Source organism: Polypterus senegalus, chromosome 6 (assembly GCF_016835505.1).
Source record: "Polypterus senegalus isolate Bchr_013 chromosome 6, ASM1683550v1, whole genome shotgun sequence".
NCBI lineage: Eukaryota > Metazoa > Chordata > Cladistia > Polypteriformes > Polypteridae > Polypterus > Polypterus senegalus.
Genome location: NC_053159.1, coordinates 39,759,219 through 39,777,444, shown reverse-complemented (window position 1 = coordinate 39,777,444; position 18,226 = coordinate 39,759,219). Strand labels below are relative to the sequence as shown.

The 18,226-nt window shown below is 38.6% G+C and overlaps 1 protein-coding gene across 1 annotated transcript in view; it reads right to left on the bottom strand.

The window, feature by feature from the left end:
* The window catches only part of stk17b (serine/threonine kinase 17b (apoptosis-inducing)), a 113,504-nt gene that overhangs the window by 36,845 nt on the left and 58,433 nt on the right, over window positions 1-18,226 (bottom strand). Inside the window, exon 3 of the mRNA XM_039755893.1 lies at window positions 11,595-11,733. Within this exon, the coding sequence (XP_039611827.1) occupies window positions 11,595-11,733 (139 nt within the window). The remainder of the gene's footprint in view (window positions 1-11,594; window positions 11,734-18,226) is intronic.

Sequence of the window (18,226 nt, the reverse complement as noted above, 5' to 3'; positions counted from 1 at the left end):
AAAAGTTATGCTGATGAGAATTTTTCTCAGCATTTCTTTGCGATAATACACTTTCAGGGTGCGAATGATGCCCAAATCCAATGGCTGAAGCACTGCTGTGCAATTAGATGGGAGGAATTCAACGTGAACATTATCTAAATGTGGAAGCATGTTTTGGGCAGCACAGTTATCAATCAGGAGCCGAATCATCCTTTTCTTCTTCATATTGTGAGGTCTCTGAACTCTTTTGAGACACACCCCCCCCCCACACACACACACTTCCCACCTAATGGGAACGACACGCTGAAGTGCATCCCAAACAGCGATTGCAGCGTCTGTGGAAGATTGTTTGTCCGTTGTTGGGGCAGGGCAATAGCAGGCTCATAGCATTGCAGTGAAGCAGCACAGAAGCAAATCATAAAAGATCGGGGTCGCGCTATAAGTCCCTGTCTTGCACCCCAAAACACGAGGCTTAGTCTTAGTACTTTAGCAAAACCAGCCTTACTCAGCTTGAAACAGGAATGGCACACTTATTTATTGTAGAGTGATCTGCCACTCAGCTATACACAGACACAGCAGTCAGGCAGGGTCATGGCCAGATCAGTGATCAAGTAATCCTGTTAACTGCATTTACAATATTCCTTGCATCACCCATCAATATCTTTTCTATTTGCTTTGGCGGAGAGACGCAGCATAGCTTTGAGCCTGCTGTTGCCCTGGCAACAGATAAACAGTCTTCCATAGACACGGAGATCGGACTTCTGGACGCTCTTCGGCGTGCTGTCTAGTTGGAGGAGGTCCCAAGAAAGTTTACAAATCTCATATTTTCTTGAATGAGTGCCGCATATTAATAGGAATGTTTCTTGAACAAGCATCACTGAACCACATAAACACTGCTTTTTTGACGTTTTCAAATGCAGCAGTTCACATATGCTTGTAACCCGAGATTTTTCTTCTTTTTCATTTGCTCGGTCTTTCAAGAAAGTCGACAGCGTCGATGGCGAAATTCCAAATTCACTGCCAATGTCTTTTTCGTTTTGCCGCAATCAAGAGCTGCAAAAATCTAATATGTTATCGTTTTTTCGTGTCTGCCGTTTCTATAGGAGGGTGACAATGAATTAAAATCCAATAGATGTTTTTCAAATGTTGATGAGCAATAGGGAAAAGGTATCACCGAAAGCCGCAGGAAACAAAAAAGGCCAAAAAAAAATGTATGAGGAAAGTTCAAAAAAAGAAAAAAAAAATTACAATGTTTGTTTGGGGGATTGTTGTGCACAACTGAGCTGCGGCCACAGAACTAGTTGCTCTATGGATGATTCATTTAGGCATTTCAAGGTCTTTTTGGCACTTCGTTGTAAAGAAGTTATCTGCTGAATGTACTTCATAGTAACAAGATTTCTATATAATTGCGTCATATGGGGAAACTGTCAGGACCATAAAAATACTTCGTTGTAATGAAAATTTCGTTGTAAAAGATATTCGTTGTAACCAAATTTTACCTCTAATTCCAGTATCTGCTGCCATATATTTCACTCTGTGTCTCTTTTTATCTACTTTTCTCTGACATTGCAGTGGGTTAGGAAAACTAGTAGCAGTCACGGGAATGAGTGAAAAAAAATGTCATAGCATAAAGTCCAAAGAGTGTCAGTCAGAATACATAAGTACTTTTAGCTGAAGCAAAGTAGATCCATTACATGTAGATTAACATGCATCATGGTTGGTATTTGCCTACATTAAAAAATAGGTGTGATTGCACTGTTGATGGATTGCAAAAAACACTTTTTTGTTGGTCATAAACAGAAAGTGAACATATTTCACATAAGTTAATAAGCAAATACATTTTCTAACCACACATGCAACAATCAAGTCAGCAGAAACAAAAAAAAAAAGCACCATGAAGGGTGGTAGCAGCAGTCACGTAAGCTGTTTGAAAAGGTGGCAAGTCCTGACACCTTTAAAAAGTTAGCAAAAGAGCAGCAGCAATGTGTGTGTGTGTGTGTGTGTGTGTGTGTGTGTGTGTGTGTGAAGTCGAGCTTCCCTCTTCTTCATGAGACTGTCACATCTTTGGCAGAGTGGCATGTCACCTTCTTTTCACTTTTTCTTCTTGGGTCATTCTAACTATAAGCAGCTGTGGTGGGCAGTGCTGCACAAATAAACACTTTAGATGAGCATGGAGGCACGTGCGTGTATGGTATGTAAAGAAATCAAGGTGGTAGTTGTTTGTCAATATATTCTGGTCTGTGTTGGGTATATAAAATGTTAATTTTTTGGCCCTGAATAAAACTTGAGTTTGATACTCCTGCTATGAAGCGAATGCCAAACTAAACCATTTGCGCTTACAAACATGAAATGCAGCAACCAGTCTGCTTCTTTGAGTAGATGGAATGAGAACAATCTCATGTTACGCATCAACTTAATTCTTTAATACTATTAAAATAAACTTGGCATTTAATTAACTAAAACAAAAAAAGAAAAAAGCTAAGGATCAAATGTGAAAGTGTTCCCTAGAAAAGAGAGAGCATCTTACTATGGGATGGTAATAAAGGCTACCCTGAAGTTTGATAGCCCCGGAGTTCAAATCTTGTTTTGTGGATGATCTGTGTGGGCTTACAAATGCTGTCAATGTCATGAGCAATTTATTTAACTATAAAGTGATTCTGATAAATGTTTATGCACCCAATGTCGATGATACGACGTAAGGAATTCATGCAAAATGTATTTGCATCCATTCCCAATGTGAACACTCATAATATTATAATGGCTGGGGACTTTAATTGTTTTTCAAATCCACTCTTAGATAGGACTCCCATCACAGGGGGTATGACATCTAACACTGCAAAGACAATTACACAGTTTGTAACTGATCACAACTTATCAGACCCCTGGAGATTTCTAAACCCAAACTCAAGAACATATTCCTTCTACTCACCAGTGCATCATTGCTACTCAAGAATTGATTATTTCTTTATAGATAACAATTTCTTGTCTACAATTAAATCTTGCAAGTACAATGCTATTGTTATTTCCAACCATGCCCCTCTGATCTTAGAGCTAAAATCATTATTAACCTGGCAGGATCTAATCAATAATACGTTTAGAATAAGCTCTTAAAGCACTGAGGAAGTAATTCTCTTTGCATTTCTTTTACTTTTCCATTCATATTTATCCGCCTATTAAAATCATCAATTTATGTATGTTTACAAGCTTTAAGTTTTACTCTGTTTGCCATGCTTTCTCTCTCTGTCTCAGGGGTGGAGGTTGATTTGTTTTCAATCCTATTTTTTGTAAACATTGATCTATTTGTATGGAATGATTACAATAAAATTAAAAAAAAAAATGCTGTCAATGTGCTTCAGGGACCTAAAGACATGCTATTAGGTAAATATTAAATTAGACTACTTATTCATTTGTGCTGTAGAATATGTCTAGAGTGGACTCTTGAATCCTCCAGTAAAGTTTTAGAAGTATTTTTTAAAAAGTTAGCATTTTTCTTTCTATACACTGCACAGCATTTTTCTCTCCTGAAGACGCCATTATGTCGTGTTTTAGCTATAAGTTACTTGGAATCATTTTAACTATGCAGCAATTATTGTATGACGCACTTTACAGAATAACATTGAATTAAATTGGCCCAGTGTCAGGGATTCCTGCTCATTCTTGCCTTGCACTCTTTGCTGCCGGCACAAGTTCTGAACTGTAAGAGCTCTGCACTCAAAATGGGGACTCAGGAAATGGATGGATGAATGGTAAAGTAAAAAAAAGAGTATACACTCATGAAAAAGTCTGTGGGCAGAACTAAATTTATATGAGTGAATTTGTTGAGACTTCAGTCACAACAGCAAGTGAGGTTACAGTAGCATCAGGGTTGAATGTCAAGTTTACCCTTAGACAAAACAGATGACTGAAGCAGGGCAGAAAGTACAGGAGTGGCGATTTTGGGAGAACAAAAATGAGATTTAGGCAGTGGTGAAAAACATGGCCAGAAAGAGACAAGGTGGGTTACAAGGAAGCAAAGAGAATTTCCATAAAAGGAGATACAGGCAGGAGTTTTCAGGTGAGCTTGGGAACGAGAAAAGAATGAGAAGTGTGTTCAGAACTGCACAACAGGCGGCAAAAGAAAAAAAGGTGTGGTGGGTGTGAACTGCTCCTGAAGAATGTTGAAGGGAACGTAGTGAGTAATGGTGACAAAACCAGTAAAACTTTTAAGCTGCATGTAGGGAAGCTGCTTAGTAAGGAAAACAAAAGGAAAAAGCAGTAGAGAATGATGCTAAAGTGTCAAAGAAAATGATAAAAGATATAACAGAAACTGGAATGATGTCAAAACATTAAAAACAGCTTAAGATCTTGGAGCTAAACCTGTGTAAGTCAACTGTGGGAGGTTTGAAAAGAAAGGTGTCACTTTTCACCAACACTAGCTCCTGGTGGCACAGCAATAACCAGCTTATCCTGATTTATCCCAAACTTCCTTCTTTGAGTCTTCATGCTCTTGGATATCTTTAGGAATAAGGCTGGGTTTATACTCAACGCTCAGAATGCTTATGCACACCCATCATGGCTGCCTTGCCTTCCCAGCACTCTTTTGACGGATCCTCTGAGCACGAGTTGCAGTACCAGCAAAAATTTGGGTGGCGTGCGTGTTCAAGTTTTGGTGCATGATATCAGCAGTGTTGCTTGCTATAAACATTTCCGTAGTGACAGATAGTGCCTGTAAGAACACCGGGCATCAAATCGACAACTCTTTCAAAGTGGAGGTGGAAACATGCAAGACGAAATGGAAGCAAACTTGAGACAGATACGTCCATGCAAAGCGGAAAATGTCATAAAAGAAGTGGGGATTCAGTCGTTGCAAGATAATGTAGTGTGACGGCAAGTTGCACTGCAGCTCCAACAGGATCAATGTGCGTGCTTAGATGTTTGATGAATGGTTCAATGTGGTGACACTTAAAAACTGACATACAAAAGAATCAGTGGTGCTTTTCTTCATCCATTCCCTGCATAGGTAATACAAGTGTTGTATATTCCCCATCTTAATGACTCGATACGTTTAAAGATCTCACATCCTGCCTTCTGTGTCACTGTCTTTTTTTGCACCTTCGCAACAGCTGCAGAATGTAAAGAACATTTTATCTTCAACATCTTTCTTCCCTCAGCTTTCAACACAGCAAAACTTAAATTTGTTTTCTCACCATGATGATGTCTCACACTACCACCTGATGGAATCCTCCAGATTTACATAAAGTATGTGCGCAAGTATAGACAGTAGCATATATGTCACGTACCATTAAACATATCCTGGCCCTAAGACACCATGTGATCTACCACATCTTTCATCCACATTTTCTTGAGATTCTCTCCTGACTTTTTTTCCTCCACCCCATCAGAGTGACATTTGACATTTATATTTAACTCTACAGTCTCAAACCATGCTTCTCTTCACCACCTGTGCCATACCTGCAAAGCCCTTGTTTTCTCTTTCTCTGTGTCTCTTCCTCACAGAAACTTTATATACCAAAACTAACTGTCCCGGGCGGCTCCGGTCACGTGGTAGTGAAACAGGACAAACTTTAAAAATCAATAAACAAACAGGTATCGATAGCTAAGCAGAGGCAAGGTCCGCTCCAAAACGTGCCCAGAGGTAAACCAATTCGAACAGAGTATGGAACATGAGGGAGGATGGCCCTGCCCAGCTCCCCACTCCCCTCAGCTCTGTGTCAGATTAGCACGAGAAAAATCGCTCCTGCAAGCAAACTATGATAGAAGTCACAAAATCAACCAGAATGTTCAAGCAAATTATAGAAAAAAAAAGATCTAAATCCGTTAAGTAGTTCTCTCATGAAAAGCGAACTGACATACAGACAGAGATTGGATTTGGATCTCAGTCATTTTCTGCTCCGGTTTTTGGCTACCCTCATTTGTTATTCCCATAAAAATTGTAAATCAGGCGAGAGCACAGAAAGACACCATGCACAGCTCATTTATTTTTTTTATTTATTATCAGAAAGTCACTACACTGAATAAACACTATTAGTTGATCCAGGGATAAAATATTAAAAATTCAAAGCAAATCAATACAAAATGAGTGTCTATATCTACCTTTATGGTTATTTTTAAATTCTCAAGAGATACGACAATTCAGTCTGGAAAATATTTGCTCAAAATGGCCCATGAAGCCATGACTTTGGGGAAGACACGGCACTTCCCAGGGAATTGATTGCAAAAGTGGCACAAACACTTTGAGATTTCTCTGCACTGCAGGTTTCCAAGTATCAGTATCACCAACAGGAATCTCTTTCTCTCATTCCTCCAGCCCTGCTCTGCATTGCAAAACCTCCACCCAGAGACAAAAGAGACCACCACCCTTTCCTTTGGGACCTTCCTTTTTGTTTTGGCAGGGGTCCTACATCTTAAAGCAATAAAGTAAACAATGGAAAAAAATATTTTGAGCCAGTTGATAAAAACAATTCAAGGGAAAATAGGTTCAGGCATGAAAAATGAATATGTGATCATCATAAATGATTTAGCTTCTTATACTTGACATATTAGTGTCAGTAACTCCCTGCTACAGCACCAGAAGACTGAACTTGAGTCCTGTTCCTGTCCTATATGCATTTTCATATAACCTTAGGGAAAGTGGGGGTTTCTGGGTCTCCCTTTAACCCAAAGTTGTCCATCTAGAGTTGGCTTTGTCCTCACACCTGATGCTAGTGGGATTGGCTGACTCCTAATGACCCTCAAATCGAATGACATGATTCAGGAGACCAATTTCTAACTTGATAAATGTTAGGATGAAAAATCTAACCACATTCTGCATTTGCATTTTTATTTTTATACTGTATTGACCCCCTTCTTTTTGACACCCACTGCACGCCCATCCTACCTGGAAAGGGGTCTCTCTTTGAAACTGCCTTTCCCATGGTTTCTTCCATTTTTTCTCTACAAGTGTTTTTTTGTGAGTTTCTCCTTGTCTTCTTTGAGATTCAAGGCTGGGGGGCTGTCAAGAGGCGGGGTCTGTTAAAGCCCATTGTGGCACTTCTTGTGTGATTTTGGGCTATACAAAATAAATTGTATTGTACTGTATTGTATTGTGAAACTTGCACAAATTTGGCAATTAACAGCAGTGACAGCAAAAGTGTGGTTCCACAAAGTCAATTAATATAAAACTCTAGTGCTGCTCATATTTATCATCAATCACGCCATATTGATTAGGTTATCTAAAAAGACTTATGGAATTAATATATAAAAAAATTTTATGCAAGTAAAAATACTGTATATTAGAAAGTTCAAAATCACTTTTCCACTTACATTGTTCTGTACCTCAATGTCTCAGTCACCTTGGTCAAAAGTGAGTACAGGTTGAGTATCCGTAATCCAAAATCTTTGGGAACAGAAGTATTTCAGATTTTTGATATTTTCGGATATTGAAATATTTGTATATGAGATATCTTGGGGATACCCTTCATCATGTTGGGAAATGCAGGTAAACCAGCTAAATGATGACTCATGCTTATGATTCACATCATGGAGCTGTTATTAGAATGTGTGATGACATGACAAACATATTGAAACGCAAAACTGATAAACATGATGTACTGACTCTATTGTAGTTGCGTACATAACTTTCCACAAAACTTTCAGGTTTCAGTTTTATAAATCTGACCCCAGGTATGTTCTTTATTTATTTATTTATTTATTTATTTAACATTTGTCATGCAGCAGTTTAAACTGCCATGCAGTTGTTATCATTTCACTCTATTGCCACCCACACTAAACATAACAACATCTATCAAGAGTTCAGTGATGGTGGAGGCCCATATAGAGCCCCAGGTTTTGGGTCCTGCTCAAAGTCTGGAGAATGTGTGTGCTCCTTAACTTACTTTAAATGGCACCCCTCAGTGTTCAGAGCACACAATGAGACAAATGAAACATCAAGGAGCCATTCTCCTTTGTGTCTGGAGCATGTAGTCAGTACTATGAGACATCAAGGAGCTGGGGACATGGGATCCTCCTTGGTGTACAAGGCATGCGCCCTTACTTAAACAACGCCCCTCGGATGACAGCCCTCTTAGGTCAGCTAACGGGTTGACGGCTCTACCTGCATTATGACGCTTCACAGGTGACTAATGATAGTAAATCGAGTGATGGGGCTCTGTGCCGCTTACTGCTTCATGGGGGACCACAATCACGGTTGTTGATCATGAGTTCTAGCTTTGTGGTGCTTTACGTGGGACATCCCACAGTCCCTGATCATCAATTGTGCGTTAAACTTTTGTGGCATTTGATGCTTCACTTCACAAGCACTGGATAATCCCACCGCTTAGCCCCCACAGCCGCTCAGAATAAATAAAGCTGGGTGGAATCTGCACGTCATGTTGTTCAAACTCACTAAGCGGTTATAAAAAAAAAAATTGACAGAACATAGGTGGGGTCTTGTCAGTGCACAAAAAGTTTTGGATTTTGGATTAAGGATACTCAACCTGTTTTTGTTTGGTGGTGGTTATCCCCAGCCACAAGTAGTGTAATGATGTCTGTTCAAACAAAAGCTCATCCCAACCCAATGGCCTTTTAAGAGAGTAAGCAACAAGTGTACGAAGGTCAGTGCTTGTATGGCTATTAATGCTGCTTACACTGAAATTAGTAGACTTCTACACAGCTGCAACAAAAACAGTTCTGTTTTGCTCTACCCAAATTTTGCTGTGGTCAGAAGATTCATCCATTTGGAATACTGCACCACCAAATGTCATTGAAAGTTTAGGCCAGGTGAGCTAGAGCAGTAGCTTTAAGATAGAACTGCTGAACAATGTTGTTAATTAGATTCTTCTAGCCAAAGAACACAGGAGCCATTGCCTATCATACATGTAACTCTTTAATTTGACTTCAATAAGCATAAAAAAAACTGTTATTTGCATCAGAAGTGATGTGTCCTGAAGGTCTGCTCAAGAAAACAGTAGTCATTCTTTTTTCCTGTTTCCCAACTTTCCCACTTAAGGAAACATGCTTTTAGAAGTATGCTTTTACATTGATCTACCAAATTTAGAATTATTTTATTTTCACATTCAGTATACATTGTTTGAACATAATTTGTAGTTACAACTCCAGTATCTGGTAGAGAATAACTGAATAAAAAATATTCTTTAATCTAGCATATTTTCTAAATTATGTTATTTCCATATTTAGTATATGTTCTTCATTATATTCAATAAAGAATGTCACGTTACTAATCTTAATCCCTAATTCTTCCCTCTTCTCTTGGGTTCACCCAGTTAGTAACTTTCAATGATATAGGAACCCCTTTGAAAAGAAGAGATGGTGGGGTAGGGTGTGCTGTTGGTGCTGATTGGGGTTGTTGACTAATGTCTCCATTGTTTTTTTTTTTCTTATTGGAGTGAAATTTTAAAACTTGAAAACGGCAAGTCTTGGGGGCAGCCTATGACCGTTATAACAAAAGGAGCTCCAAAACTGTAGGGGGCACATTGCTAAATTTTCATATGTCCTAAAACTGTGGTGTCATCATGTTGGTGCAGCTCAGCAAAACGCATTGTTGCCTCACAGTTCCAAAGACATAGGTACAAGAACTGGCCAGGGCATTACCACACTGCAATTCACATTCTAGTCTCATCTGAATTACTTTTTTGTGAGTACTCTGGTTTATGGTCAGTTTTGTTGTTTGGCTGGACCTTGAGAATACACATTTCTGGTCAGACTGTTGTCCCTTTTAATCCTGTGTTATAATAAACAATTACAGAAAATGGCTGGATGTTTTATTCTATATTTCAAAGCATAACTTTTGTGAAGGACAAGTGTATGAGAACCCAAACAGTCTCTGAAGAGATTTTACAGTAAATAACTGTCCATCCATCTATTTTTTTAGTCTACTTAGTTCACAGGAATGGCAATAAAAGGTCAATTCCAACAAGGGTTGCCAATTTAATCTCAAAAGTGTTACTCTGTGTTGCCCATACCCAACTCTTTTGCTTTGTCTATTTTCATTTAGTCATCTTTAGGCTAAACATCCAGGGTGCTTCTCAGAATCTGGTTATAGAATGAGCAGTTTGCTCTCTTTTATGAGTCTGGTTATAGAATGAACAGTTTATCTCTACTGCACATAGCAGAGATTTCTCTTTAGAGCAGGTACCCAAACTTGTTCGGCTTGCAAGCTACTTTTAAAATGACTAGGTTGAAATGATCTACCTATGTTAAAAATGATTATATATATATATATATATATATATATATACATATATATATATATATATATATATATAGTATGTATATATATATATATATATATAGTATGTATATATATATATATATATATATAGTATATATATATATATATATATATATATATATATATATATATATATATATATATATATATATATATATATACTGAGTATACTTACAGTATATATAAAATGTATGTTGTGGTACCTTGCAAAACTGAATAATCTTTATGGCACAGTAACAATTCAATACAGTTATGGTCACTACAGTATTTGGATTTAATAATCGTCATGTGGAAAAAGGCTGACTCGCATAAATAAGTAGAGCTGGATAATGCAGTCAAGGAGCTTTTGAATTCAGCCGAGTGAAAAATGATGGCTGTCCGATTAACTGCGATTTTAGTTCCCTCTCCTTTCTCTTTCTCAGATCGCTTTTGGGAAGGACGTCAGTTTCGTAGTTTTTATGAACAGTTTGAAAGTGCCTTTCCACATTTTCCTTCTTTGGAATAGCAATGATAGATTGACAGATCAGACAAACGCACTTCGATTGTGACATTGTGAGAAAAAAGTCCTCTTCCAAATCCACATCCAGCCTATACCCTCCCCAAACAATTTTTTTTTTTTTTAAAATCCCTTCTTTAGTCGATATAAATTGGAAAGCTAACTAGATCACAGCTGGAGTTTTGCAGTAGCTTGCGCGTTTGATCATGAGTGCAGGATGACCAGTGTGTTAGAAGAAAAAAGATCTCAGACTGGCCGCCCTGTATGTCAATCAAGTGGCAAATGCCAGAGGGACGATATATGATAGACTAACGTTTAAAAAAAAATTTTTTTTGAATGCAACGCAATCTATCTGCACTACCTTTGCTATCTACCGGTCGATCGCGATCGACGCATTGGGCACCCTTGCTTTAGTGCAACATGAAATTAATAATAACCATCAGACTCTAGGAGCTGTAAATCCCCATTATTAAATCACCTAAAATAAATTATATCTGCTGTCTAGTTCATGAAGAAAATCAACATCTTCTAATCAGTTTGAGGATATAGGGCTACATGATGCCAACACCTCTGCCCCCCCTCCTTTCATCTAAAATGACTTAGCTCAGTCTAAACCAGGACTTTTCATATTTCATAACAATACATATTAAAATGTTGCAGAATGCAAGAACTTAGCATATTGACCCTTCAATGACTTCTTCATTAATCAGACGAATATTTGGTTGTTTTTAGGCTGTTAAGGAGTTATTTATTTATTTATTATTTGTATGAGCCTCTCTCGATCATATTTCATGTAACTAATGTAATTACTGTATGTTAATACTGTAAGAAGCTCCAATCTTCTTTAATGATGCTGATAATAACATGACAATAACATGATAAATGACGCACCTTCAGGTCCAGATGCACAATGTTGTTGTGATGAAGAAACTGAACACCTTCCAAGGTCTGCCAGAGAACTCGAGTGATTTCTCTCTCTGTAAGTGTTTCTTCTGAAGCGCAGAAGTCGAAAATTTCTCCACCTGCAGCACTAAAACAAAGAAAATCAATGAAGCAAGCCCGCTGTCTAATGAAATGAACCCAATGATATGCAAAAATAATACTAGCTGGCCCCTTAACAGTCACTGTATCTTTTGTCAAGGTGACTTATGAGATCGGTATTCTTCAAAATTGCTTATATATATATGTATTTTTTACACGTGGAGCACAGAAAGGTCTGATTTGAGCCAGTGATTGTGAGGTTTACTGTTCAAAATATTTCAGTCTACCTCTAAGCCTGTTTCATGAAATATGTACAAGGACACAATGTGCAAAGGAAAAGATGACACAAGGTACATAAAACGCACTTGCTATTTTAATGACCAATTACTAATAATAAGTGTTCTGTGCACCAACATGCAGCACTATGTTCCTCGAAAGTAGAAAAATAAAATGATAGTGATTTATTGAATTTTGCGGGTTTATTTTCATAGCACTCCTTTTCCTTCCCACATTCAAAAGGTTTAACAAACACTCAAAACTGCCTTGGTATACGAGAGCTTAGATGTGTGTACAACAAGTCTGTGTCAGACAGGCATCCTGTCTTGGATGAGATGTTGCCACCATATGTTCAGGCTCACCTGAAACCCTATAGAAAAAACAAGTTCCGAAAATCAGTTTCTAATGATTCTCTAAACTTCCCATTTTTAGAGCAGGACAAGTGAATCCAAATGCAATTGCCTCAGGACTTAAACCTCAGAATGTGTCCCTCTGTGTCATACATAAAATTCAAATTGTTGCCCTTTGAAAACAGCTTAAATATGTTTAAAAACTTGAGAAAAAAAAAAAAAAAGAATTTTGTAACGTCTCTGTAACATTAACCATTTCCTGCTTTCATGGAAGATAGCAGAATTTCCCTATAATTCTGGTGTTACTTCAAGGCCAAATACTGAACTGCTGGCCCTTTTCCTTTGTGCAGCAGGGTTTCTTCTATCCCAGGTCTTTCTGTGGTAAAACTTGAGGAATTCGAAGTGCTTCCTTCCAGACCTGAACTTCTTGCCTATGGTGTTTACATGGTCATTTGTAATGGAAGGACATACTGTACCCGCATGGAGATGCAGAAAGACTTTCCACCTGTCACTCCAAGTCTGGCTCCTGACCTTACCACTAACCCGTGCTAACCTAATGTCACCTTTGCTACCGACAATCATTGGTGTTACTAGCATGTCATCCTGGGAGGGCAACTGACTGCCAAAGTAAGCTAAAACTTTACTTTTACTGATTTTTATTGGGCGAATAGAGAAGCTTGTTAGGTGGACACTGGCCCACTCAGTCACACCTGGGCTGAAAGTCCCTCGGTAGCAACTGGACTTTCTCCATCTAGTATTATTCACAAATATACCTACTGCTTCGGAGATGTCACAGTTGTTAATCTACATTAGATGAGGTTAGGTGATAAGTGTAAATGCTCTTCAATTAACCACACTGAGCACTGACAAATTCTGTTTGGGCTGACTCATTCATATTTAGTTCCAGACTTTCCAAGGTACTCTGTTTTCCTTTGCGCAGACTTGATCAACAGAAAGCCTTTCTTTGCAAGCCATGAGTCAACAAACAAGTTACCACTTGCTTTTAATTTGCAGGCATGCTCTTTCCCTTACTTCAGTTTAGAATATTAAAAGCAACTTGAAAAGAAAAGAAGTGAAACCACATTTCAACTGTGACCCCATGAAAGATGTCAAAAATACAACCTTATAGCTGTAGAGTGTTAGTTCATATGAACAGATTATTTAACCAGCCATTCATTTCCAGATTATGCTTTTAACGTGTTATTTTTATTTCATCTATGTCACACAGTAGGGGTACATTAACTGCTGGTTTAGCTTTAGATGGGAGTTTTTGCCTTCATTATTATTTTTTCTTCTATGGAACAGGTGTCGTTCCTAATGATTTACTTATCTATGGAAATTGCGAGCTTTTTATTCTTCATTGTCAGCATCATGATAAGTTTTCCCTAGAATCATGGAAACAGCAGTAATCCTGTCTTTGACGCTGGTGTATGGTCTTGAACAGAGGAGGTGTTTGGCCTTATAAAGGTTTCAGATGTTGGACTTCTCAGTAGCTTTTCTTTACTGCAGTCCCTGCATGATGTCTTATAGTTCTTGCCTGCAACTGACATGAATTTAAACTCTAACAGAGAAAAACTAAGGAAAAGGAAGACATGAAGAGCAAAATTAAGTGGTCAGGGTTACCGTTAGAGGCTGGGGGGGTCATATTGCCAATCCTAGATAAACAGAGCACAGCAAACTTATTCATGGTCCTTCCCAGCGATACATATTGAGATAAGGGCCCAGATGCAAGGAACACCTCATGGAGATCTGATGCTATTAGTATAAGATCAACAAAACTGGCAACCTGCAATCCATGATTCATTAAGTCATGGAGAACCATGACATGAACCTGTGAAGAGCCGAGTCTCATAGTATTTTGTGACTTATATGAACTCATCTAAAATTTGAAACTGCTGAATATTAAGCACTTTTGATACTTGTTACACATTGTCAAGATTTTGTCTTTTACCACCTCTGCCCAGTTTCTCTTCATTCTACTCTAATCTGGGGACACTGAGGGTGCTGCACTGCTATCAACCCATGAAAGCTGGCTTAAACATACAGCACTCTCAAAACAAGTGTCCTTATACCATGTTCATTACTGTTAACATGTCACATCGTGCCTAGGGTCTGTGGCAGAAGGATAAGGTGCAGTTTAATTTTGTTGTTGCAATTAAATAGTGTTATTCTGTGTCTGTGGTGTAGTCATGAAGGAAAGGCATGTGATCACAGAGCGATAATGGTGGAAAGGAGTAATTAATTATGCACATGTGAGTTGGTGCACCCATTTCTGAGTAGCAGCTCTGTGGGTCAAAGTACAGTAGAGGGAGGAAAAAGAAAGAAAAAAAGATCAGAAGAATAAGAGAAGGTGATCACTATTCAGAAGACATTCTGAATTAAGGCTAGCCAGGTTGAGAGATTAAAGGATGGGAGACACAGAAAAAAAATGGGCTGCGCAGTGAGTGCAGTCATCTCCAAGGCATAGAAGAGAATCCTTAAGGAGAGCATTGTCAATCCTACCTCGCTGCAGTAAGGGGCAGGGGAGACAGCATGGACTTGAGATTGTTCTGTGAGTACAGACGGGAGGTAGCAGAAGAATAGTTCAAGGTCAAAGGGTGTGCCTGCTGACATCTAGCAAGATGGATACAGAGGTCATCAGAGGATCAAATGTGGACAGTCGCATGCACGCATTAGTGCATGGATGGAGCTAGTAAGCTAATAAGAGCAAACTTACAGTTGCAAAGATGCCTCATTGGTAGAGGGGTGAGATATGGGACGGGGTTCTCTCAACAGATGGACTACTACAACACACTTAAGGATTGCTGCTCTATGGCTAGGCCTGCTATTTTTTAGTGGCTTTTAATAATTTATCGAACACTCTTGTTTGCAATGTCTTTATGAGCATACTGATTGATTTTAGCTGTACTAGTAAAGTCACTAAGTTTTGTGTTTTTTTTTTTTCTTCAGTAAATGTGTACTTAACTACTTTTTAGCACCTCATACCTTGTTGTTATATCTTTCACTCGTTGCTGGTCCATCCTCAGTTTACAAACAATTAGGGAGTCAACTTAACATCAGAGTGTTGGGCATACTGACCCTGACAGTTACAATGAACAAATTCCAACGATTTACCCAATTAACAAATCAGTTCTAGTCACAAAAGCAGGTAACTTTTAAGCTTAATTCCTGACAATAACGTACTGCCCAATATCTGCAGTGACTTAAATATCACCTGGAGCCATATGAATCCTAATATCTTTATCACTCTTTCCACTGATTCAGTCCTTTGTCTTTCAATGTAAATTCTTGTTTCTTCTACCTGTAGCACTTTCCTCCATGTTTATGTTCTTCTTTAAGGTTTTCATGCATTTATTTCTAGTAGGATTGACTACAGCAATGCTGTGTTCACTGGATGTTCAAACTGTTCTTTATACAGCCTCCAGTTAACCCAAAATGCTGCTGCAAGAATTATTACAAGTATGCCCCTTTGGTCTCAGCTTTTAAATCCCGGCTGAAGACTCACTACTTCAGTTTAGCATATCCTGACTAGAGCTGCTGATTAACTGTACAGACTGCATCTCTGTTGCCAGTCATTAGCACTAAAACATAAGTAACATGATCATTATAATTTGTTACTAACCCTCACCTATTCCGTTTCTCTTCTCGGTACTCAAATGTGGCACTTGGTGCCATGGCCCACCTGCCAAGTTGTTTTGCCTGCCTAAGGTAAAGTCATCCCTGATGGAGGATCACAGGAATCATGGGGTAAAGGGGTCCTTTCATCGGATTGGCTGGCCCAACACTGTTTCTGCTGTGGAATGGCCAAATGGGGGTGGCAGCTTGATGGATGAGGTTTCCAGGACTTGAAGCAAATCCAAATCATATTGTGTGATATCATCTACTGTTAAATTCTGCTCTGTACTCGTAAAATTTTAATATTTAAACTGTATTGAGTATTTGTTCTGTTCTGTGTATTGTATTGTATTGCCCCCATTCTTTTTGACACCTACTGCATGCCCAACCTACCTGGAAAGGGAACTGCCTTTCCCAAGGTTTCTCAATTTTTTCCCTACTGGGGTTTTTTTTTTGGAGTTTTTCCTTGTCTTCTAAGAGAGTCAAGGCTGAGGGGCTGTCAAGAGGCAGGGCCTGTTAAAGCCCATTGCGGCACTTGTGATTTTGGGCTATACAAATACAATCCATAAACTGATTCTCTGTCTAGGGTGGATTCCTGTCCTACATCCAACGGTGCAGTCAGGATTGACACAGGCTCTCTTTTATCCCAATTTAAAATAACTAGATAATCTTGTCAGGCATTCCTCAAAATTGTAAAAATATTAATCTATTATTTATATTTTTTAATTATTGTTTAACAATAATTATACCTCTATCTGCACCTCTTAATATTTTATAATCACCTTAATGTATATGTTTTAATTGCACAGTACAGGCTACTCACTGAGCTGCATTTCTCTATATACCCGAATGTGAGAGTAACAAATCCATAAAATCATGAATCGGATTGATGGATGTTTGGAAGCTCCAAAGTGCTACTTTTTACAACGGAAATGTTGGTGCCGTTTTTCTTTTGAACTTGATATCTGAGAAGTAGATACAACAATATATACAGTATATTATATGAAATCCTCTAAAGCTGGTATTAACCTTTATCACTAAGTGATGGTGCAGGTTGGTTCCATGCTCCTGGTTCTGTTTCGGAGCCTCTTGAACCCGCTGCCGTTGATAATCATGACTGAGATGAGCCGGGCAAATGAGGACACACACAGGCAGCAAAGGGGTAGGGAGTGAGCTCCAGGTCACTCTACAGCCACCGAATGTCAGCCTCACACTTCCCTAGAAGCTCTCTTCCCCACCCTGCCTGCCTGCCTCCTCCTCCATACCAGCTCTCTCCTGTTTCTGCCTTTCTCCCTGTCCTTTAACCTCGGTCTCTTTTTATTTGTCTGTCTGTTCTTTTGTTATGTGGCCCTCCTGCCATGCAGGCTCCTCTTACAGCAGATTCAGCGTTCCTAATTGGGTGCAGATGTGATGTGTCGCTCCCTCCGAGGAAATAATGAGGCACCTGACTGATGCTTGGATTCACACATGCAAACGTAATCAGCCAGGCACCCCCAACTGTCACTTCAGCGAAGCAGGTTCACATTCATCTGCGTCCGATTGGACCATGCACCTCATCAGGCACGATTATTTATTTAAAATCTGTCCAACACTCCAGACCACTCATCACACACTAACATTTACAGTATATTTAGGCATTTACAGACTTTTCACTAAGGTGAGGAACCTTTTCTGTACGTGCACACTCCTCCATTTAAATCATTTTATGACGTAAAGAAAAGCCTCCTAGCTTTCTAGTTAGATATCACATACCTTTGAATCCTTTATATTGTCAGTAACCTTTAACAAAGAAAGATAACTTTTATAAAGGTGAACTCATAAATTTGGGCAGATGATGGCTATATAATGTGTACTTTGGCACAATCCTGATGTCCATCCAGTTCTGATTGGGTTGTTTACATGCAAAATGACGTAATCAGTTTAAATTCTCTGGAATTCAGAGAACACAGTTTTATTTTTCTTACTGTTGTAATCAATACCCATCCACCCATCTATTTTCTAAACTACCATTTTCTATTCCGGCAGTACTAGTAGCTATGTTGAAACATGGGGAACTCGGTACTCATACACAAACTCACACATTTTCAGTCACCAGTTAAACAAAATGAACAAGTAATTGACATGTCAGAGGAAAACTTGAGCACTCGCCCGACAGAAAGTACCCAAGCAGGGATATAAAGTCAGGAAACCTGTAATAAATATGAAAGATTTAAATCCTTTTTTTTAATTTAAAGAATGATCTTTTTCTTGAGCATATATGGTGTTTAAGTTAATAAAACTGAATATTGCAAAATGATTATT